Below are 25,591 nucleotides of genomic sequence, written 5' to 3' on the forward strand. Positions count from 1 at the left end.
CAATTTATCTTGGAAATTAATTTGAGGGGTAACATATATTTGGATGCAACTTAACCCACCAAAGGGATCGTGGTACTTTTTTGAGGATCCTAATTCTGGCTGCTCAGGAAGCAAATGCATAGTGTGGTGGGGAGATAGATTGTTTTCAACTGAATCACTGGGAAGATTTAAGTCAAGAAAAATAAACAGAAAAAAGACGTTATTTAGTATCCATGATGATTACTTAATTAAAGTACTTTTCAACGTGATCATCATTTTAGCACTTAGAAAGTGATTTCGCGTATCATTTTTTAAATGTCTCTCACTTCTCAGTGGATGGGGGGATACGATTCCTGTAACTAAAGTTAAGTCTTACCCACTTGTAATTGAGAGGCTTCATCTAAATGTTCTTTTTCTGTGTGCTGGTGAAATATAAAATTTAACTTATAAATAAAAGAGAACTGCAGATCATGAGATTAGTAAACAGCTCAAAGTTATTGTGGCACTTCTGCTATTAAATATACTAACAAAATGGAACATTTTATTCATAGTTAACGTTTCAAAACAGAGATTAACAGCTTTTTTGTTTGTAGAAAGACTATAATATAGATTTATATTATGCTTTCCATACAGGTGATAGCTACAGGGTGCATTGCGTGAAAGAGGATAGAACAGTCTTCCAAGTGTACCAAATCCAAGATGGAAATTGTTATACTAGCGAGGGAGATACTGGTTTCCGAGTATGGTATATGCAGAATGTAGTTATAACTGTTATATGGCAAGTTTTGTGATCTTACCTATTGTAAGACCTGGGATTTAGAAAATGCAGTGTGCTTCAAGCAAATCAGCAACTGTGCTTCGCAAAGCGGCTACTGTCTCACTAGACCTCTGTATACCTCACTTTTACTGCATGCAATCCACAGTAAAAGCAACTGTCACCTGATATTTGAGCCCCTGTCTGTTTAAGTCTGCCATCTTTCTGTGTGGGCTCCTAGCGCAGTATTCATACATTTATTTGCAAACAAGATCTGAACTCTTGAAGACAATCGAAGCTAACTCTACCAAAAAAAAAAAAAAAAGTCCTGCGGTACTCACTGTAAATGTTGTGGCTGCAGTTCTATTACTCTGACAATTACCAATCTCATGATGTACGAAAAGGCTCTGTCCAACATGTTGCATCATCTGCAATTATAAACCCAGTAATGTTGCGCACATTTTTGTAAGGGGTCAGGTTTACTCAATTGTAATACTCTGGGAACCAAGTAATGGTGGGTACTATACTAATATTATGGGGCTCTGCAGTCCTACAAGAAAATGGCTGTAATAACATAGATAATATCGTATTAAGGGAACCTTTCAAAATGCAACATTTAAATGGTATCTAATCAGCAAATGAAACACAAATACCAAGATGGGTACATGTTATTCTCAGTAAACTCTCCCTATGTCACGAATTTGTGCAGATTTTTCTCGTGCGTCTGGGACGGTGATGGGGGTGGGGTTAGGCATAGACAGTGACGTAGCATGCCGGCTGTTGGAGAGTAGGAAGCTGCAGGAGGGGGAGCATGAAGGAAGAAAATGACAGACAGTGACCACGAACCATCCGTGCACGTCTGCGCCGTGTGCCGTATTTTCCAAACAGTTAATAAATACGCCACCTTAATCTTTCTTGTACAAATTAATTGGACCGCATTGTATAATTCATACGTAATAAACAGTCGATCGTGTTGCTGTTTTCTTTTCTTGCTGCACTGCCTGCTTTCTGACTGTGATTATGGATAAAGCGAAATCCATTGTGGAGCAGAATGGAGCAGATGCTTGGTATGCGTTTAACTCGCCACGTATAAGCAACGGCACCACTAATGCTTACAGTGCTGCTGGTAGTACCACTACGCCTACTAGTGGTGGTGCTAAAACAAGTTCTAGCAATGGAACAGAGCATTTCCACTATCTTCATCAGGACCTACACAATCATGGATCCCCTGCAAATAAATGCAGATTGAGGAGGAGGATGGATTCGGGAAAAAAGAACAGACCGCGTAAGTTGAAAAAAAAAAACAGCTAGCTGTAAACAAGTCTAAGTATTAGCGTCGGTTTTGTGAAGTTGCAAAAATACCAATCTCGTTATCTGTTAGTTTCACAGTCTGCAACGCCACCGAACTGACTCAGTTATGCGACAAGCGTCATTTTTACAACTAGTATTGTTGCGTTTTAAAAATGATTCGGATTTGTTTAACGCTCCCATACAATACCCCAGTTTAAGTCATTGTCACTGGAACGTTTCCCAAAGTAATTTATTACAGACAGAGTAAGTAGGGTACACACCATTACAATAAGAATATTGCTTAAGTAAAGAATACCTCATCACAGTCAATTATTATTATTATTATTATTATTATTATTATTATTATTATTATTATTGGTGTTAGTAGATACTGTCATTAGAAAATGCATGAAACTGTCATGTTAGGTAAAAAAAGGTGCATAACACGACATACACATCTTTTCTCCAATTTAGTTTGTAGAACAAAAACCAAGATTGACGAACAGCAGGGTGTGACGTTTGATTGGCCAATACTCATTCAGAACGTGCATGTAAATCGCTGCGGATTTAAGGCCTGTCTATCTTAGCCAATGAGCAAACAAAGCCTACCCTTGCAGGGCGGGGTTTTATGGTCAGCCTGGAATGAACAGCTACAAAAGCATGATTCCTGGCATTTGGCTTTTTTTCTATGAATTGACATTCTACAGCAAAGTTGTGTGTACAATTGAGACTATTGCAGATACTGTAGCAGGACTTTAGTAAAACCAATGCATTAGGCACATTGGTTGCAATTTGTATATATATAGTATATATATATATATATATATATATATATATATATATATATATATATATATTATATATATATATATATATATATATATATATATATATATATATATATATATATATATATATATATATATATGTATTATATATATATTCAGTCTTTAGTTTTTATTCACCATATTGTGCTGCAAGATCATAAACACCAGTCATTATGAAGCTTAAGGATATTAAAACCCATGTATGTATGTGTATGTATGTATGTTATGTATGTATTATTATTTATATTATTATTATTATTATTAATTTAACAGTAATTGATGTAGCAAACAGAGATCTGTTCTACTTTAGTTTTTTTTTTTTTTTTTATTTAACAACAGTTAAGTAGTTTACTAGATGATTACGGTGCACTGCTATACAAAGCTTTTCAACTACAGTTCCCAGGCAGCGTTTTTAACACTAACAGAAATAATTAGTCCCACCTGACTACCGCAATGGTCCAGTGCACAACCTGAATACCCAGGTTCCAGGGTGGCTCATTTCCTTTTGTTAAACAGGGTTACAGGTGGTACTGTACATGCGTCAATGCTTGGATTCTCAGCTTAGGTTCCTGTACTTTCAGTTTTGTGCAGCAGCCCAATACAGTATCATGTTTCAGGCTGCAGTTGTAGCAAGCATGTCATGTTTGAGTTTACAAACAGTTACAGCATTGTGTAGCTTAGATACAGCCTATATACAGTACCAGTAGGAATGTCTCTGACCTATTTGCATGCTTTTTAGGGAATATTTTCTTGATATGCATGAAACTGCCCTAGACTGTCATAAAAGAAGCCAATAACATTTAAGAAAGATTCATGAACTGTATGAAGGAAGGAAGTTTATTGTAACTTATTTGCTAATTTTATAACAAACATACAAAAATACTTTTTTTCTTTAGAAAATGTTGAACTTGAGAAAATAATTGTCCGTTACCATAGTGAATTACATACTTTATTTTTTCACACTTAAATCTTAAGCCAAATCTGGAGCAGCCAAACTTAGGCTAAAATACAGGTGGCCAGCAGTTCCCAAAGAGACATAAAATATATCACTTGCAAGATAAAATAACACTATAACCTAAAAAGTTGACTAAAAACTACCAGACTATACTTAGACACTCTTCAACATAAATATATTATAAAGAGGACACTTGAGCACTAAAAATCATAACTAGAATACTTAATCAAAAAAGCTCAATTAAACATTTATGAATCAAGAGCCATCACATGGAAAGCTCTGATCTTATCTGTACGAAAATCTGCTGATTAAAGGTTGTTTTTATAAACCTTTGTGTGTCATGTTAATGCATAAGATATTATAATAAAAGAAAGTTGATTTCCCTTCTTTTAATGTTCTCCATAAAAAGATGGCATCAAGGTTCAGCTGCAAAAAACAAGCCATAAAAGTTTCATTTTAGCATTTCCCTCTTAATGACTGAAGCGGTGTGTATTTCACCTTGTTCTGCATCAGCTAGTTGTTTGCAGGCTGTATATATTAGTCACTGTTTGTAATTAAAACATGTTAATAAGAAAGGTCTTCCGCTCCTGAGATACACGCTGTGGTTTACTTTAACAATAAACACAAAAACACACCCATATTTAAAAGATACAAACTAAATATATGTAAAGGTGTTGAACCTCATTTGTTGGGGTGCAGTGTGCTATACATTCATAACGTATAGGTTGTTATGTGAGGCCCATGTTGATTATTTTTGTTGGTTTGTTTTAAAGATGTTTCTTACACAATACTTCAGTATTACATTAAAAGTTGAGAGTACAGTGGGAGCAGAGCACTGCATTTTGCTGTCATGAACTAAAGTGACAAGTATGTTTTCCTGCTTGTATGTTTATAGAATGCTAAGAGGGTTAAGCTATGGGAAAGACAGCAAGGAAACCAGCACATACTGTATACTAGTGGGGAAATGTGAATGCAAGGGATAGTGTGATTTCTGTATTGCAATATATACTTTGCTCTTTGGTATAGTAGGAACTACCCAATGCAGACATAGCTAGTCTACAGTATAATAAAATGTGTTGACCTTATCCAGGGTCACAGAGTTGGCAAATACATCAAGAAGCAGTACTGTAGCACGCCTTTTACTGCAACTACACTAATTCCTCCTTCAGCTCTTCATTTGATTTAGAAATTGTGTGGTCGCCAATTTCCCAGAGGCCTTTTTAACAACAGACTCAATATGTGGATTGAATTTTGATTCATTGTCCACAAGTAAGCTGAGTTTTCTGAAGACGTCATCCAAATGAGACGACTTTTTTGATTATTAAAACATAGCAAGCAGTTTGTTTGGTCAGCATTTAGCTGGAACCTACCAAAATACACATGTTTTTTATAAATTAATTATCTATGTACTAATACCCAGAATCCTTTAGTTAGACCTTTCACCTAAATGCCCTGGCTGTCACACAGTGCATCAGGTTACCTTGTTATGTCAGCCATCTAGCCATCTGAAGCTAGTAAAGCAAAGAGCAGCTCTCTTTATTCTAGAAGTAATGCTTTACAGTTAAGGAATATCTACAGCAACTAAGAAAGGGCACTTTGGGTAAGCTAGAGCAACTGCCTTCCCATCACTATATTTTACTATTTTTTATTTTTATAATTACTGTAAATACCGCAGTGTTGCCAAGTTACATACTGTCAAATTTTTTTGTATCCCAATAAGTAACAGATATTCTTGACCAAGAAAAAAGGTAGCACATTTGATTGCACAGTTTTTGATTTGTTTCACCATAGACATGTGAACAGTAAACATTACATCTTGCACCAATGTACTTTCTATAAGCAGTGCCTCTGAGAGCAGGAGGGACAGTGTTCTTAATTTCCAGCACTGTGAATCCATACAGTGTTTCATATTTAACTTTAAAGCATTGCATCTAGTGTGTGCACAAGCAGAGATTTTCAGTATAAAGTTCAATGGCAAGAGAAAAGAAGTATTACAGTATTTCAGTAACCTTTAAGAGCATTTTGTAATATAGCTTTGAAGTTGCTTAAGGCAGTGCGTGCACCACAGTACAGCAGGACATAGTCATTGGCGGTGCACTTTCAGTGAGTGGACTACATGAAAAGACCTTTTATAATATTTGTCATATTAATGCTGCAGAATTCATGCTTTGAAATATGGGGACTGCAACCAGATCTCTGCAGATCTCTACCATATAATGTAGTATATGTATATTGTTCTGTGATAAGCTTTTTATATATTACCCTTTAAATTGCAGCATTTTGTATGTTTTAATTAATAGTGTTGGCTTAAATCCTTAACTGTTATGTCATTCCATACTACAAAACCATATACATACAACTGTAGGATGCATCACATTTATTTCAACATGTATATACTTTTTTGATATACTTTAAAGGAGAAGAATTGACCACATGATTTCATACTGCACAATTTCTGCTTTAAACCGCAAATCAGAATCTCCGTTTGCATGTATTTCATTGCACTGGTAGAAAAGTGGTTTTCTTTGTGCAATCCCCTTCTGACACCAACTTTACATAAACATTACAAAAGGAAATTAACTGGTACCTTTGAGGTTTCATATTTTCCAGGTCATTATTGAATGCAGTAAAATGTTTATCTTTTAAATTAGATTGAATACAATGTAATCTGTCAGTGTGATGGAAATCTGTCAATACCTGGAAATTGAAAAGGTGAGATCATCCTTAAAGATTCAAATGTGCGCATTTGTATTTTGTGATGAGGTTTGTTCTGCACGAACTGGCATTGTTCTTTACCAGTGTATATTGTAGAATGCTGATAATGGTCTAATTTTAAATGTACTCCTGCAATGTGCTTTTAGAATTTGTGTTAAAGGAGACTGAGCCTATGCTAAAAACACAAGTTTTTCAATGATTTTATAGAGGGGCCTTTTGGGATTACAGTATATCAATGGTCTGGGGTACTCTCTTGCTATAGAACATCTATGAACCATCACAGTGACTTCTATATACTATAGTATATCATGCTGTGTGCTCTATCATATCAGAATCAGACTTATTTAGAATATCAGGACTTAGCAAGGCCTAACCGCCGTCCTAAATATACAGATGCATATAGCTGTACAGTATATACAGTGCCTTGCAAAAGTATTCAGACCCTTCCTGTGGTGTCCCATTTTGTGAAATTACAAAGTGATGCATACACATTTTTTTAAACTTTATATTTTATTAAAAACTTGAATGCTCAAACTGAAGACTTCTAAGGGTAAGATAAGTTACAGTAAATGTCAGCAAAAACTAAAGAGAAAAAACTGAAATTGTTGATTGCATAAGTATTCAGACCCGTCAACTCAATATTTGGTGGAAGCACCTTTGGCAGCAATTACAGCCGCAGGTCTTTTTGGGTAAGTCTCTACCAGCTTTGCACCCCAGCTTGGTGCAGTTTGTACTCATTCTTCTTGGCAGATTTGCTCAAGCTTTCGCAAGTTGCTTGGGGAACCCTTATGGACTGCAGTTTTCAAGTCTTTTTGACTGGGCCACACAATGACAATCACTTTCTTATTCTTAAGCCACTCCAGTGTACCTTTGGCCTCATGCTTTGGATCATTGTCCTGCTGAAAAGTGAATTTTCACCCCAGTCTTTAGCAGACTAAAGCAGGTTTCCCTCTAGTATTTGCCTGTACTTTGCTCTATCCATTTTTCCTTCAATCCTAACAAGCTTTCCAGTCCTTGCTGAAGAAAAGGAGCCCCGTAGTATGATCCTGCCACCACCCTGTTTGACTGTAGGGTTGTTGTTGACTGAGAGACGTGCTGTGTTGGGTCTGGACCAAACGTAACGCTTGGCATTTAGACCAAAAAGTTCCAATGTGGTCTCCTCTGACCACAGCACCTTTTGCCACATTTTTGCAGGATCACTCAGGTGCTTCGTTGCAAACTCCATGCAGGCTTTGAGATGGCTTATTTTTAGTAATGGCTTCCTTCTTGCCACCCTGCCATACAGGCTACTTTTGTGAAGTGTTCTGGATATTGTTCAATGATGCACATTTTCTCCCATCTCTGCCATTGAACTCTGTAGCTCTTTCAAAGTTGTCGTTGGCCTCACAGTGGCATCCCTCACCAATATCTATTAACTTATTTTTGTTTTTGCTTTGAATGTGTGGAGTACGTTGTGTATATAACACAAATTCCTACTTCAAAGTGTCATGACTATAAGCTTTAAAGGAACAAAATGTGAAAACTGTGAGAGGGTCTGAATGCTTTTGCAAGGCACTGTAAGTTTACTATCTTATGGCACAGTTAAATTTGTAGTACACAACATTCCAAGTCTCGAACAGCACTGTGCTTGCTGGAACAGTAACACCAGCTGAGAGATCTGGCAGGAACTTTTCTAAATTCATTCACAGACTATTCCAGCTGGTACCTGTTTCCTGTCCAGCATGTGTTGGATTTTAACTGCTACAGCTTACTTCTCACCTTCCCCCACAAACCTGGACAAATACAGTAAAGAGGGATATTAAACATTTTTTAAAAGTCTGTGACAAATCTTAAGACTTTTTTCTGTTTGTTTACAGGTACAGATTATGCTGATAATGTTCTGTTTGGTGCTTTGTGATCCTTGTTAACAAAAAAAGATAATAAACTACAGTGTTCTACATGGCTTTAATGAAGGAAGCATATGCTATACAAAATGAGTAAAATATAATTCTCTATATAAAAACACCACCAGTATCGCTAAAGCAACATAACTGGTGTTTTTTAATTGAATTTATAAACTGTTTACAGTCCTGACTTGTAAAGCGGTCAGTTATAGAGTAGAAACAGTGTAATGTAGTTTACAGTGAGTCAAACTAGAAAAGTCTCCTACAAAGTATTGCTGTACTCTATTTTAATTATTACTGTTTAAAGAAGCTATTATGTATCTTCAAAAATATTTATCTTCCTTTCCTACCGGGTCTGGAATTGAATGAGTTTACAGGGCACTACTGTAACCTTCAGCTTCAAGTATGGAGAAGGACTGTGCTGCAATTGTTCAATGCGTCTCTCTTCTCAGGGTGGCTGTGTTCTGCCAATCACAGTCATTCTGTACTGTTCTTATTGCAATAGCAAATGTTTTTATTTATGTTTGTGTTTTTTGTTTGATCAACTTTAAGGTCATGAAGCCTGACTGGCTTGTAGATGGTGTCAGTTATCTTCAGCCTATCAGAAAAAAAGACATCATGCTGTCTTGAGGCTTGAAAAAGACCGACAAACACACATTATTGTAAAAATCCATGAACTGAGATACTGACAAATATGCTAACATTTTTTACATCAGAGCTAGAAACTGGCTTCCAAATGACATTCAGCTTAAGGGAGGCCTTGAGCAACACATGCTTTTTGCTGTGCTGTATGTCAAAGGTGGGTTGGCTTACTTATAAACTGAACTGGTTTGAAAGTTACAGCTGATTTGAAGTTTGGCCTGTGTATGCCACTTCTATCTTGCCATACGCAACAAAACAGTAGCAGCTACGGCAAAAAAAATTTCACCACCCAATATTATGAACAAATTTTACATCATCAAATCAAATGAAACCTGCTGAATAATTGTACGTTACCATATTGAATTACATACCACTTTGTAGTTTTCTATGTACAGTATTATATATATATATATATATATATATATATATATATATATATATATATATATATATATATAATTATGTCTCAATCCTAAAATTGTAGCTTATGCAAAACTTTTGGCTATAGCTGTACAGCAGAGAGGGCATTGATTGCACAACCAGCCCAGTGCATCTGCTGTGTGGAGCAAGCACATACTGCATTTATATTTTGGTATCCTGGTTCAAACACATGTTGTGAAATGATTTCTAAATTCTACTGAACAAGAAATAACTGGTAATACAAAATAATGCTTTTTGAAAGTTTAAAGCATTTGCTTTCAGTGCAGCGTTTAGGTTTGTGATTGACGTAATTACAAATAGGTTTGCCACCCCACCCCACCCCCCCCCCTTTCTGTCCTTTATTACCCCCAATGACAAAGATTTATTAATTTGTAAGAAATTACTCAGTTTCCACTGACAAATGGAACTTGCCATTTAAACTATATATTTTTTATATATATTTTTAAAAATATAAATACAGTGTAAACACACCCGTATGACAATATGCTTACATTACTAGTGTTTCAGTACAGTTATAAGTTAAGGCATGGTACAATAGCTGTTCTTTCCACAATATGAGCTGCTGCCTAGTCGGCAGGTAGAAAATAATGAATATTGATTCTCCTTCGACTGCCAGTGCAGCTCATGAAATGGAGGAAGGCATTAAGGACAGCTAAGCAAAAACAAACCATAAAGCTTAATCAGGCTTAAACAGCAGTGGAAAATGAATTCAGGGCATTTTACTGATACTGTGTAACTGTGCTGTACTGTACATAAGCAGTATCAATACCATAGTTTACCTTCTTAAAGACACTTCAAATGCATAAGCTTCTGATTCAGTATAGCACACTAAACCAAGGCCTTCATTAAAACATTGTATTCAAGTGTCACAAGAAACTTTTTTCAAAAAAGCAGATTTTAAAGAAATAAGGAAAGATACAGTTTTGCCAAAGACTATTGTTAATTTGCAAATAAAATCAGCAGTGCAAAGACAGTGGCTAAGCTCTCTAAGGAGTGTTGTGTGCGTGAGGGTGTCAGCAATTAGGTCATGGGGGAAATGCTTGCTGTAATTTTTCTGAGATGATTTCTTGTCACAGTTTCTGCTTGACCTAAACTGAGTGGTGGCTGAGACACAGCATGCAATAGCCTGCATAAAGCCAGTTTCAAAGGCACAGCCCACTCATTTAAAGGCTGTGGTGTCTGTGTGGGTTTTGGTTCTATGGTGGTGAATTTCTTTGTACCTTATCTCCCTTTTAGAAATGGGTGAATTTAGTATTTTTATTGAGAAATGAAACATTATTGTAAAGCTAGGTGGTGGTAGTATTATGCAAGGAAGTATTGTCGCTAATCAAATGTACTACTGTTTCATTCTTGCACATATCCTTCCATTTCCCAACCCGGTTGTATCAGTATTGCTAAAGTACTGTATAGGGGAAACCAAATGCTAAACATTGTTTAAGCAATGAAATACACTACTGCTGGCATTTCCCAGTACAGATCTGCTTTTCATTAACATTCTAATGTCTCTTATTCTGCTGCAGCTTTCCCCTGGTTTGGAATGGACATTGGCGGCACACTGGTGAAGCTGGTCTACTTTGAGCCCAAAGATGTCACAGCTGAGGAAGAGCAGGAGGAGGTGGAGAACTTGAAGAGTATCCGGAAATACCTGACTTCCAACACGGCTTATGGGAAGACAGGGATCCGCGACGTCCACCTGGAGCTGAAGAACCTGACCATGTGTGGCCGCAAAGGCAACCTGCACTTCATCCGCTTCCCCACCCAAGCCATGCACAGGTTCATCCAGATGGGCCGGGAGAAGAACTTCTCCAGCCTGCACACCACACTCTGTGCCACAGGCGGGGGAGCCTACAAGTTTGAGGAGGACTTCAGGGCAGTAAGTGAGAGCCATCATCAAGAGATTGTTTTTCACCTGTTTTCAACACTGCAGTCCTAAGAACATTATAAAGCATGTTAAAGATACATTACTGTCTAAATGTCATACTCACTACACAGCTGTATTGTGATTCTCCCACAATGTCAGTCATTCATATCGCAGAAATCACTCAAGGTGCCGTGGTGTCTTCATCTTTGTAGGGTTTTATTAACCCCGAATGCTAAATGTGTTGCTGATCATGGTATTGACTGTTGATCTAATTAGCTGCCATAGGTCATCTCACTTTGAGTTTCTTCTGTATAGAGACAGTACATTTTGGGAGTTCTCTCAGTGTTTGGTATAGAGCTGTATTATTTGCTTTTCCTGCTTCAGTTTCATTACTGGTGTTGTCCAGTTTGCGTTGATAGTAATACTTCTGCTGCTTATGGAACCTTGTAGACTCCAGAACTTTGCAGCCTTATTGTTTAGGTAATAAGATCCCACATGCCTCCAGTTAGTTATAAGTACAAGCTTTTTCAAAAATCAACTTATCAAAAAGACGTCCAGATTTCAAGTTTGAAAAAAATATATAAATATAAGTATTGACTATGAATGTACCACTGAGAAACCGGGGAAACCATATAAATCAAATAATTTATAGTACACAAAACAAAAGTAAAGTACACTTTACTTTACCTGTAGTACCCAAATTTAACCTGAGGTGTATGCTTTCTGTACATTTCATGAGCTGTTGTAGCAGTACCACTTTATTCAAGATGCATCTTCTTGGTGTGTTTTTTCTTCATTTGAAATGTAATATGTAATTATTAGGATTAATTAGGCCAGGCTGAACACACTGTTCTACAGGACAAGTTCTTTAGGCTACAGCTATGCTACCTTTTGCCTGATTCCATAATGCTTCAGCTGTTCATGCATTAGGTGTATGTGTGAGTGCATCTGAGAATTGGCACATTAACAGTTGCGTAGCAGCAGCCACCTCACATGTCACAGGGTACGCAGTGTGCAATAACATGTGGTGCAGTGCTGTGCTTGCTTTGGCCAGGAGTTTGTTTACTTGGACACCTGCTCATTGATTAACCTGCTGTTTTCTCACTGTGTGCGCTGATTTATTTTTTTCAGATGGCAGATCTGGAGCTGCACAAACTCGATGAACTGGACTGTTTGATTCAGGGGCTGCTCTACGTGGATTCCGTTGGGTTTAACGGCCGTCCAGAATGCTACTTTTTTGAAGACCCCTCTGATCCCCAGAACTGTGTCAAGAGGACGTGTTGTCTTGACAACCCATTCCCAATGCTGCTGGTTAACATAGGCTCTGGGGTCAGCATCCTGGCAGTTTACTCGAAGGACAATTACAAACGAGTGACTGGGACCAGGTAAACTTGCTGAGGCACACAGTCTTGCTAAAATCAATATAATTACCTCCTAAAATATTGGTGTCCTTGTACAGTCCCACTGGTTTATGATGTGGTGATTCACCTGTTATGTTAAAGGGCTTTCATAATAGGGAAGAAACTCTACTCCTGTTTCACAAGCCAATAAATTTAATATGCATTCTGTACACTAGTTTTTTACTATTTTAGTTTTATCTAACCTAGTTACACTCCATAAAACACAGATATTGCTTCATGAAATTCCTGTCTATGTAAATCAGTAGGTCTTCATCCAGACAGTAGAATTACTGATGGCCTTTTTCTGTTCCCTATACACACCTCCCACCCCCCAGCCTTGGAGGTGGAACGTTCCTGGGACTGTGTTGCTTGTTGACTGGCTGTGAGACATTTGAGGAAGCTCTGGAGATGGCAGCTAAGGGTGACAGTACTAATGTGGATAAACTTGTGAAGGATATCTATGGGGGAGATTACGGACGCTTTGGGTTACAGGGGTCTGCTGTAGCATCCAGGTGAGCTTCATACATCCTTACAGGCCGTTGATTCTTTTGCCTTGACTCATTACAATAACACTTACCAGTAAAATGCATCTCCCAAAATCATCCATACAAGCAAACTCGACCGACCTGAATTGTATGTTGTCTTATCATTTCAGTTTTGGTCACATGATGAGTAAAGAGAAGCTAGATACTATCAGTAAGGAAGACCTGGCAAGGGCTACTCTCGTCTCCATCACGAACAACATTGGTTCCATAGCTCGGATGTGCGCAGTGAATGAGGTAAGGCAGCTTTCTGTAATTAAAAGAGTTTCGCTTTCTTAACTGCTGGCTCCTGATCATTGTATTTTCCAAATTGAGTATAAAATACGAGCAAAGAGCTAAAAGATCGTCAGCAGGAGGAAATGACCAGTCCTGATGGTAATAAAAAGGGAACAAATGTATATAAAACCTTTATTAGCACGCCTTTGAAGATTTAGTAAGCGTTTTGTTTTTATAACAAATTCATAGACATAAAAGATTGTGTTATTCTGAAACAAAATGTTAACCTTTTAACAGAATCCATTTAACACAAAAAGGTAATCAAACCAGTTTAAAAAAAAAAAAAAAAAAATTGTTTGACATTGCTGCTGTGAATTTGCATCACTCCAACCTTATTGTACCAGTCCAACAGTAATCCGCTCCAAAAAACCCCCCAAAAAAATAACACCACAGTATTTGGCAGCATTTGTAAAGGAGATTATTGGGTCTGACTTTGGGAGGCATTTTACTGGGTTGGTGTCTCCATCTAGTAAAGCATCTGGACATTAATCAGGAAGCCTGGATTCTATTTTCACTGAAATATATTATTTTGTAGAGCAGAGTGACTGAAATGTAGCCTCTCTAGTAGGGGTAAGACGATTTATCGTGTATTGATGCACCGCGATACTTTACAACACGATATGATACACCTTTGTGTATCGTGATACAAGCTTGAAATGAGTAGCTTACAACTGACAAAAACGTGAAATAAACGACTTAACAATAATAAGTTAAACGAAATTTAGAGAAAAAAACTTTGATCAAAAAAACATTATTATTATTATTATTATTATAATAATAATAATAATATAATAATAATAATAATAATAATAATAATAGGCCCAAATAACAAGAATGACTGTAATTTTAATAAAGCTGCTAATTTTTGTATTCAAATGCTATATATTTCTTTGTCTCCTTTTGTGAGAGAGAATTTTATTTCATATAAATAGATAGCTGTATGTTTTTCTTTTTTGTTTTACCAGTTTAATGTATTGCTCTCCTTTTAATGCTTCTAGGGTTGCCACCTGGCCCCATAATTCCGGAACACTTTGGGACGGGACATGGTTTTTAAGTTGCCCTTAAACTGAAAGCAATAAACACGTGAACTGAGCACTAAGCACTTGCTGAATTTATACTGCTTCTTAATTATCCAAATCATTGTGATAATACAAATCTTACAAAATAAAAAAGCATCTTGAATAAACGTGTGTGTAGGTTTATTCAAGATATTTATTTTTATTTTGTACAAAATTATATTTCAGTTCTCAATATTTAAAATGTGCTATTTATATCCTATTAATTAGTAATATATAGCCCTAATTTACATTGACTTTCCCAATTAAATAACAATACTGATCCAGTGTTCACACTGTCTGCTGTCAGGAATAGTGAACAGCTGCTCAGTATTAATGATTTCAGTGGGAGAAGGTGATATACTATTAGAAACTATAAAGAAACTTTAAAATATATATATTTTAAAACTATTAATACAATAAATAAATATTGATGATGTACTTATTTATTTATTTCATTTGTTAAAAGCTATTATTGTATTGTCATGCTGCCTCAAGATAATTAATCACCTGAATCAATTTAGCAAAGGTTTTGGGCTCAATTCACATGTTGATTTCCTTTAGTTTAAAGACAACTTCAAAATCCTGTTCTGTCTCACAGTGTTCCGGAAATATGGGGCCAGGTGGGAACCCTAAATGCGTCCTAATTGTAATCCGGTGTAAATTATTCTTTTATCATTTGTGAGGCAGGATAGGCTATAAGAATTGATATTTTTATTTCCTGTTTCCTATAAAGCTATTTATTATAGATGACAAATCATATTGCATTTCTCACAAGTTTAATTATTAGTAATAATAATAATAATAATAATAATAATAATAATAGTAATCTATTGAGTTAAAGTTAAGTATGGTGCAAGCAAAAAAGCTGATGACTATTTAAAAATATTGAAATTCTTAGACATCACAACTTAATGCTGAAAAACTTGATATTTGGATTTATTCTAAAGAAACACATGAACAAAATTTGTACTTTAATAATTATCAAACAAATTGCTTAGTGTTTTATTCCCCTCTCAGAAATGTGGTAAAGAGATTTGGTTAATTCAGCTAAAATGGGTATCCCAGGAACTCTAATTGACATACTGCTCTGTCTTTACATTCCAGCTAGTGGTTTGCTACTTTGTGGGAAATAAATATAATTTATTTTGAACTGAACCTGTGCCTATAGAATTTAAATTGTAATTATTTTCAAGTCCATCAAGTAGAGATGAGTTTTTCATTAGTATCATGATACGTATCATATCATGGCTTGTGTATCACGATACATATCGTATCGTGGCTTGTGTGTCGTGACCTTGGTGTATCATCTCACCACTACTCTGTAGGTATCTCATATATACAGCAGATGTGTTCAAGATTTTACAGTGTTGTCCATGCCACTATCGGAGAAACAATTAATTTAACCAGTTCAGGTAACAGTAGTATTTCTAAACAAGGGTGCTGGAGTTACAAACCCATGACTACGTGTCAGGCTAATTTGCCATTCCCTTTGGATTCTCAAATGTTTGTTTTATTTGTATTCAGTTAGTGATCCTACATTGAGTTAGACATTTCCCCCAGAGAACAGTCATGTCCAGCAAGTTCTAGAAAATTCCTAAAGCAGCTGAACAAAAACAATGTATTCCTCGAGTACAGATTAAGAAGTCGGAATACTCAGTGCTTTCAGCTTCTTTACAGTGTTGCCTTGTGGCATGGAGATCAAGCAGCATTGTACAAGGCTATCAATGCACGGAGAACAACGCCGGGAAGTGACCATAGCAACTTAGATAAAACATGAATTCTTAAAATAATCAGCACTTAAGCATCGCTTCTGCATCAAAGTCAGTGTCCACAATAGAGAGACGACCTTTGTTCACTGACTGTATTATGCATAGTATTGCATTGGACATGGGGTGTCCACTGATGTGTTGTGTTAAGATAGGTACAGAAGGAAACATGCCACTGAAATGTCTGTGGGACTTTATATGTACCCAGGTCCTACTAGATATTGCAGTTGCTTTTCTTTTTCAACCAAACACAAGACTTGGATACGATTAACAGTTTTTTACATACTCAATAGCCCTTTTCTTTTAGATTTAGTGCAAGATTGCATTATGCTGCAAGAATTATACATTTACTTGGCCTATATATTTAGACATTTTGGTATAACCTGTAATTCTCAATAGAGATTGAAATGTCTGCAAATAGTGGCTACAAGTATAATGTTGCACAAGGACTTTTCTGTAGTGTCAGGTGCTTCAAAATTACCTTTGTTTTATGAAAGTATCAAGCACTGGCGCCACCTTGTGGTTTTATGGAGAATATCTTTTGTGGCATGTCCTTCAGTGGTTTTTGACTTATTGTGTTAGTCATCATTTCATAAATATAGCACTGTGAGGGTGCTCTGATCAGGGTGTTTTTACAGTGATATAAAACATATCATTCTACTTTGAGTATTCTGTTGAATTGTGCTGCATTGTGTGCTTGTTTCGTAATGTGGACTAATGTGCACTGGAACATGAGTTATGACCACCAGACTCATTTTCATTTAGTATTTGAACCCAGGCCTCCATTTACTGCGCAATCTTTTCAATTGTATCTCCTAACTAGACGTCACTTGCTTAAGATTGACTTCTAGTTTGAATCTATTCAGTTTGTATGTTATCACCTTTTTCATTCAAAAGCATCAGCAGTACACCAACCAGCAGACTGTGTACATTATTTACAGGAGCTGAAGACTGTTTTAATGAATTAGTTGTATTAGTCAGGGCAGAGAGACTTTAGCGAAGCCAGAATTGTTAAGCAGTATTGTGTTAACGAGCTAAGCTAGGTTAGTAAAAAATCAGTTTTAGTGTAGCTATAGAATCATCTCTGTAAAGTATGGAGATGTATAAGGTTCATCTCTCTAACATTTCATCTGATTTTTAAAGATCCTCCAGCACACTGTATTTCTAAAGCAGTACTGGGGATTAGGTTGAGTGGTGATTACCTCACTACTGAGCCCTCAGCACTATATCTGCTCACCTTTATTGACCTGACACGTTGCTTCTTGGATGGAGATCTGACTAAATTGTTGTCCATGGTGGTAGCTGCAAGCTACAGTATGGACTTTGTATGCTCTTGGTGATTATGCTTTTCAGATTGAGAGAGACAGCACTGCTCTGGTCTTTTTTGCAGAAAAAAAAAGCAAACAGTGGGTCATTCCAGCTCTAGTGGATTAATCGTACATAAAATGGATCGTGATCTTGGGGCAAGTGCATACACAAAGAAGAGCTGCTTAATTCCTCTTGTACTGGTGAGAAAGGGTTTGTAGGTGGAAAAAAACATTAAGGGCATTCCACCCAAAAATAATGTAGTTAAGTCATTGGCGTTAATGCACAAGTAACCCCTGCTAGCCAATGTGAGCTGGAATTAACCTGTAGTTACACTTCACAGTGCAGGAAAGTCCTTTGAAAACATTCTTTTGTATTACTCTTGTCGTAAAATCTGTCTTTATGGTCTCCAAAACCAAATAATCACCTGCAGTTACCTACCCAACACAACCTTTACATTATAAGTAATAATAGTAAACCTGTCTGACCAGTTATGAGGTTTGTCTGTAGACCTCCCACTAAAAAGTTAGGATAAAGTGATTCATCTCTATTGCCATATTCTATTTTCAGGTTCCTGGTTCCTAATGTAGTATAAATATTAATCTGACATTTACATCAGATAGTCACGCTTGAGACAATAGTTGGTTATTTAAATTGATTGTAATTGTAATAAACTAAAAAAAACAACAAAGTGTACTATGTAGATATTATAGAGATTGAGTTATATAGTATTTAAAAAATATACAGAATGAAACGGACAATATCATATTTGGTCACATGGTTTCCTGTCACTAGTTGGCAGCACCATATCCAGTCTGTATGTTCCCAGTTTTAAAATAAAAAAAAAAAAGAACATGAATTATTTCTATCGGCAGAGGGCACTGTTAGTAGACAAGACTGAAATGTACTCTCTTTGAATGCTTTGAATGTTACATGCAATATCACCAACATTATCCCAAATCCATTTGATTTCTGTGTGTTTTCTTTTTCTGAATGAATTCATGCATTTATTCTCAACTTGCAGGTTTAACCCGACTCTTTATCTGCCTATTTCTTTATCTTTCAGAAAATAGAGAGGGTGGTCTTTGTTGGGAATTTCCTCCGAATCAACATGGTATCCACCAAGCTGTTGGCCTATGCCATGGATTTTTGGTCTAAAGGACAGCTCAAAGCTTTGTTTCAGGAACATGAGGTATGCACCCATGTGTTTCTGATGTATTGCTGTTTTTCATGTAATATCTACAGGCAATATACAGAAATGACTAAACCTTGGACAAATGACATCTTTACACCTGTTTGTTTATTCTACGTAGATAGAACTTTTAACTTCAGAATGCACACCATGATCGTCTTATGTTTCCATTACACACGCTGATGAAGCAAATCACTGGTTCATCTCTGTTTTAAGGGTTACTTTGGAGCAGTGGGGGCCCTTCTGGAGTTACTGAAGATGACAGATGACTTCTAAAGAGATGGCCTGCAAATAGAGAGAGAATCAAAGCAAGCAAACTGATCTGTGTGGGATAAAGCTGCTGTTAATTTTAAGGAAGCCACTACCAGAAATGGGAAAAGCCATTTTGTATTTTAAAACTGTAAATATTGTTAATTTCTCCTTCTAGTGTTCCCAGCAGAGGTAAAGTTTTATGAACTAATTTAATCCATGGAATATATATATTTTAAAGTGCGCTAAGGCCAAAATCTACTGCCTTTTTTTAAATTATTGTTACTCGTGTGGATACCAGAATACTTGCTGTAGACAAAGGACTTATCTGAGAAAACTGACCTATAGTAAGATTAAATCTAGATATCTACTGTCTCACTTGCTACAGCCTAAGCCTCTACTGGCAAATTATGTTGACCATGGCTATTTCAGCTCTGACAAGTGTAAGGGGACCAAGTGGTTGACTCTGGTCTCACTAGGATTTGCCTGTGCTCTGGGCAGTATTTTGGTTGAGTTTGCCTTGCAAATGAGCATCCAGGCTACATACTACACCCGCCCAGGGATGTTGCTTCACCAGCAACCTCGCAATCCAAAGCCACTGATGGTCACTGATGTAATTAGTAAAGTTATTGATTGTGTTGTCTTTGAAATATTGTGGGGCAGGGAATCACTGTAGGCTAACTGTACCAGTATGTCAAAATCCTGGAACTTGATAGCCAAAGTCTGGCTTGCTGTTTTGTGCGTTGCAGTGGTATTTATCCAGTAGGCTAAGAAGATCAAATGCGTTAGCCGAACCCCAGAGGAGCTACTAAACCTGACTTGCAAGGTTTCTGTAAAGCACAAATCTAAATATTATGTAAGAGACGATAATATCATGTGCCTGCTGGTCTTGCTGATGAGATTGATGATTGGATCACTCCCAGCAGAGGCAAATTTCCTGAAGCTAACAGCATTACCACATACTTCCTAACAGTAGGGAGCAGTTACTATCCTTAACTAATAGAGGGCTACTCAGATACATACTTCACTTTCTGATTCAGTAGCCCTTATCACCTACAAATGTAGTTGTCCAACATACTTTTATAAATCAATCAATCAATTAATCTTTATTTTATATAGCGCCTATCATAGTGGACCACCTTTACAAAGTGCTTTACAAGATGCAGTAACAACAAGAAAATCCATAATACTTTTAAGTACAGAGAAATGCATCATACATGATATACAGTAAAAAAATAAATAAATACATTTCCTAATACATTAAATACAATGGAAAGTGCACAATACATAAAGTCTTTTGATATCAATGGCAAAAGTCAAGTAGAAAAACATTTCCTTGGCCAAACACATTCTGATTTCTTTTAAAATGGGTCCATTCTCTCTTTCTCTTCTGGGGATGTGCTTTTAATCAGTCTGATGTTTTTTGTTCCATGTGTTTTTAACCGCCTGGGAGATTTTACTGGAATACTTTCTGTTCATTTTCATGATCTAAAACTACAAAGCTAACCTGTGAGCTGCTATCACTAAAAGTCCCCACTCTTTCCTGCCTTTTTGAAATACATCTATGAACTGTATTTGGAAAGTGTCACCTTTCTTTGATCATGCACAGTAAAAGATGACCTGAACTAGCCGTCATGCATGCTGGTTTGGGGTCCAGGAACAGGGTCTGAAGAGTTGTGTAATTTATGTCAGGCTGTTTGCCACATGCAATGCTGAGTGTTTGCACATGTTGGAGAAAAAATGCTGAACTGTGAAAACGGTTGAGAAAAACATCAAGGCCCATACTGTATTCACAGAGTTAAAGAAAACAAAATATTGGTGTTACAAAGCTTCAAATGGATTCTGTAGCAAGCTAATTTAAGCCCTATATGCACCATTTGGTTGTATTTATGCTATTTTGTGTGACACGAAAGAAGTGCAAACGTATCACTGTGGTTAATGCTTTGTGAATATGGCCCTAGTGCTGTATTCACTGAACTCTGATTTCATACAGTTTCCAGAAAGCCAGATCCATATTAAATGAGTATGTTTGATGTTTGTGTGTAAAGTGCTGGTTTCTGCTTTCTGTTGTGGTAATTATATTTTTCTGTTTTTCATTGTTGGTGTAAACACTGTAATACATGTACCAAGGCCAAAGCTGAGAGGCACTGGGACAGTGCTGAATTTAAATTTGTGTTTTATACGTTTGTGTTGCAAACCTGAGATAGAGTGGAATTGTGAATTAAATGACGGACATGTCCCTTCAGTGGAACATAGCGTGAAACCAGTTTCATGATAAATACGACCAAGTTAAATTAAGACAGCATAATTATTCATTAAACACTACATGTACACCCAACCACCATATTGCCTTGTATTAAACTGTTGATAGTTGCAAACAGGTGCCACAATTACTGACTTAAGTTTGAATCATAAACAAAGACAAAGCCTAAGTAGTGCCACCAACTTTTCTACCCACACAGGTAATTTACAATAGTGTTAAGTCATTTACCTTGCATAGTAAGTCTCCTAAGTTTTTCTGGTCCCTTCTGTTGGTTATGTGCTGTGGTATGTGTGTTGTGATCTGCTGCTGTTGGTCTTGATGTGCTGTGAATACTCACCATCTCATAGTTGTGTCCAAGCCATGGTAAATAACCATCTTGTGCATTGTTTTTTTCACAGATTATTTCTGTTCCCAGAAATCTGTATTTTAAACACACTTGCTAGCTATTTTTATAATATTGAAGGTTCGGTTAAGTGTAGGTTCTCGGCACAAATAGCGCTGGGTGTGAATGACCCCGTCCTTCTTTACACAACAGGGCTGAAGTTATTGTGCTAGCCAAGTGCATTATGCCGCAGGCATTGGCATCCTAGTAAAATTTGGTTGAACCTCGATAAAAATATTTATTATATATATATATCATAATATATATATATAATATCTATATATATATATATAATATAATATATATATAATTTTATATATTTACATGTTACAAATCTTACCCCATTACTGAAGAGTGAAGATGCACATTTGAGGATGAATCCATGGTCAGGGAATTAGTTTGCTCACCGCTAGACCACTGGTTCCGTTTTCTTTAAGTTTTTAAGTTTTTTTCACTTCACTTTTATTGCAAACCGACAATCTCACCCGGGAGGACGGTACAATGCGGGTCTTGACACGTCACTGCGATCAAGTCAAGGATGTCAAGTGCCCTTAATAAGTTTTAACATGTCTTGACTCCTATACTGGTTAAAAAAAGTTAAACATGTTCTAAAGTTGAGAATTGTATTTATTCTTATTGCTAATAATAACATGATATTTTTTCTTTTCAACAGAGGGCCAAATTAAAGATTGAAGTAAAACATATTTATAATTGGACCCTAATTGTGGAATCTATGATATTAAGCCATTGAAAGTTAAATGTTGTCCTTTCATGTAAGAAATCTCCTGGTTTATTGTATTATTATTTTGTATTGCAGTTTCAAAAAAATGGTATGAATAGGACCATATATAAATTAAAGGATATGATCATAACTCGATTTAGAAATGCTACATTCAGTTGCGTGTTTCTCAGTGTTTTCCCCTAATATTTCTAAATGTAACTAAGTTGTGTTTGTGATTCTCACAAGAAGACATTTTAAAGCTTGTATAATCTGATTAAGCTTTCTATAGCAATTGTTTCACTTATAGATTTAAGTATTTATAGCCTCAAGTACTAATTTGCCTGCTGTAAAAGATAAATGCTAGGTAACTATGAACAGTACAACTTTTTTTTCATCATCATTTAATAATGGGATTACCCATCTGTGACTGCATTTAAGATATTTGCTGCATTGAGAAATACTATAAAATATAAACTGGGATTTTAAAATTGTCAAAATATTGTTGAGAATCCAAATGGTTATAAAAATGTACTATATATATATATATATATATATATATATATATATATATATATATATATATATATATATACACACACACACATTGCTTACCCTTTATAACGCTATAGTGGGGAGTCATATTTACAAGACTATGCTATTTGTGTTCCGCCTTATAACAAGTGTAAAAGAGCACTGTAATGGCATTATGGAGCCAATGGGAGCCACTGGGATGCCAATGGGATGTCCTTTGTTATTGTCCTTCTGGAAGTAATATATGTAGTAATTATGTTTTGTTGCACACAGCACCAGCAATTTCCTTGTGCAAATACTAATCTTATACCTCTTACCAGTACTTTTAACCTAATTAGTGTCCCATGTAATGTATACTGTTGACTGTAGGCTTTACTTGCTAGCTTGACCTGTCTATGTAAAAGTGTTTGCCCGTATGAAAATTAAAAAAAATATTATTTTGCTTTGTTTTTATATGACTGTTTCTATCTGGCTTTCTGTCAGCAGCTGTTTACCAATTGAGTTGTGACAGTTAAAATCCCCTTTAATGGCCACGCACAGCTGCTGACAGAAACAGAAAAATTAACATGCAAAGATTGTTGGGCAACAACCTTGAGACAGAATCACTAAGATCTATTTGGAGACAGGTTCTAAATACAAGACATGAGTATGATGCCACATTACAAAACAACTTTACAACCTACAATAATATTGTTGGCTTTCACAACCACACCGAGTATACAGTCAATTGAGTATTAAAGATGTGTGACCCATATTATACTTTCCTGTTCCATTGCACCATTAAATCCAGAACAAGTTGTGCTTTTGAGGATATTTAAAACATGTAAGCCATTAAATAAAAACACATTTTCTGCAATTAGAGTTGGTTTTGACCAATAGCCATGAAAATTATTTGCATTATACTGTAGACATTGATCTAGGTTGTTATGTTAGTAAAGTAACTGTTGGGATTCATTCTAAAGTTTCCTAAAAAAAAAAAAAAATACCTAACAACTAGGGGGTGTATGAAGGGCCTAAGATGTTTTTCTGTGTAAAAAAAAAGTACCCCCAAGTAGCCGAGAAATACAGTGGTCCAGTGTTTAAAGAAGCAGGCTTGTAACGAGGTCCTCAGTTCAAATCCCAGCTCACTCATTGTGTGACCCTGAACAAGTTACTTAACCTTCTTGTGCGCCGTCTTTCGGATCAGACGTTGTTGTAAGTGACTCCCCAGCTGATGCCTAGTTCACGCACCCTAGTCTCTGTAAGGATAAAGGCACCTGCTAAATAAACAAATAATAAAAAGAAAACTTTGTAGTGCTGGCACACTGGCAGGTATTTTGCCTAAAAAGTTTTACAGACACTTGAACCTGTAAATTAGCATAATGTTTGTTGTGTCCTTTGATGAAAGTGGCCATAGAGAAGAGCGATACTGCAACAGATTGTATTTTGTTGTTGTCATTGCACCTACCCTTTAAAATAAGGGGGTACTTTAATCTAGTCCAGTTTTGTGTGTTTATAGGAACCATTCTATACAGACCTTTGTAGTGTTTTATTACACATTCCTTCCTTTGTAGCGTTTCATTACTTTTCAACACAAGTGGAATTTGCTTCCTGGCAACTATGTGTAAATCTTAGGAATTGTTTCCTTCTGCTATTTAGTCGCATAGTTCAGGTTAGTATTTAAACAACATGATTGTTTTACAAACAGCACATGTATGAATTTTATAGTTAGCCATTTTTAATCTTTGTAAAGAAAAAAACTGCAGTAAGTAACTATAGTAACTATACTACTATAGTAAGAAACCTCATGAGTTTTTTGAGTTAAAAAAAAATAAGCAATGTGGTCTCTTGCTCTGCTTGTGTTTTTGCCATAGCCTTTCTCCTTATATATGTTTATTACTTGCTGAGGAGTGTTAAATTACAAAATAATTTCACATAGCCCCAAAACTAACAAACGCAAGGTCAATGGCTATTGCTGTTCCTGTGATTAAAGGGGTGGTTTTGATTGAGGCCACTGACAAAAGTTGAATAAAACAGTCAATCAGTTAGCTGTTTGAATGTATTGTTACTAATGAGCCCTATTTTCAAAAGACAATCAACATGCAACTAACCACATCATTGCCAACTGATGCAAACCAAAAATGACCATACACTGTCACTTGCACTTTCCAGAGGCATCTATTTTGAAAAATGAGGTCCAATATGTTTAATAAAGAACTTTCTTGATCAGAAGTACTAATATTTATGCTGTATTGCTGTGGAAAATCATTCACAGCGGAGCAATGAAACTTGGCAGGGGGAGGCACCATATGATGGGCAACAAGATTCTAAAAACACCTCCATGTCATTCCTGTTGACACCTGTATATTGTATTACACTCATCTGATTAAGCACCATTTGTCTTGAGGATGGGTGTTGTCATCAATAAAAACAGCCGAATGCAGCATTTTCACAAGGATCCACAACACCTCATCTTTGAAATTGATAAGGAATGTTTTTTTATAAGGCATGTCCCTGAACAAATCCAAGTCTTAAGTCTCTTCAGTAACAGGTCACTGTGATTTATTTTAACGATCCCAT

General features: G+C 36.2%; 1 protein-coding gene across 1 annotated transcript; it reads left to right on the forward strand.

The window, feature by feature from the left end:
- The first annotated feature begins 1,531 nt into the window (after window positions 1–1,531).
- On the forward strand, window positions 1,532–20,291 carry LOC121321397 (pantothenate kinase 1-like). The gene is made up of 7 exons (XM_041260315.1): window positions 1,532–2,018; window positions 11,007–11,359; window positions 12,479–12,732; window positions 13,083–13,259; window positions 13,403–13,526; window positions 18,761–18,886; window positions 19,103–20,291. Exons 1-7 carry the CDS (start codon window positions 1,754–1,756, stop codon window positions 19,160–19,162), a joined length of 1,359 nt encoding a protein of 452 aa, XP_041116249.1. The 5' UTR covers window positions 1,532–1,753; the 3' UTR covers window positions 19,163–20,291.
- The last annotated feature ends 5,300 nt before the right edge of the window (window positions 20,292–25,591 follow it).

Source organism: Polyodon spathula, chromosome 10 (assembly GCF_017654505.1).
Source record: "Polyodon spathula isolate WHYD16114869_AA chromosome 10, ASM1765450v1, whole genome shotgun sequence".
NCBI lineage: Eukaryota > Metazoa > Chordata > Actinopteri > Acipenseriformes > Polyodontidae > Polyodon > Polyodon spathula.

Excerpts from the sequence above, each read along its gene's own strand:
- LOC121321397 (XM_041260315.1), top strand. The coding sequence starts at position 1,754 with ATGGATAAAGCGAAATCCATTGTGGAGCAGAATGGAGCAGATGCTTGG. Across the intron at positions 11,360-12,478 it reads TTGAGGAGGACTTCAGGGCA|ATGGCAGATCTGGAGCTGCA; the intron begins GTAAGTGAGAGC and ends TATTTTTTTCAG. Across the intron at positions 13,527-18,760 it reads GGATGTGCGCAGTGAATGAG|AAAATAGAGAGGGTGGTCTT; the intron begins GTAAGGCAGCTT and ends TTTATCTTTCAG.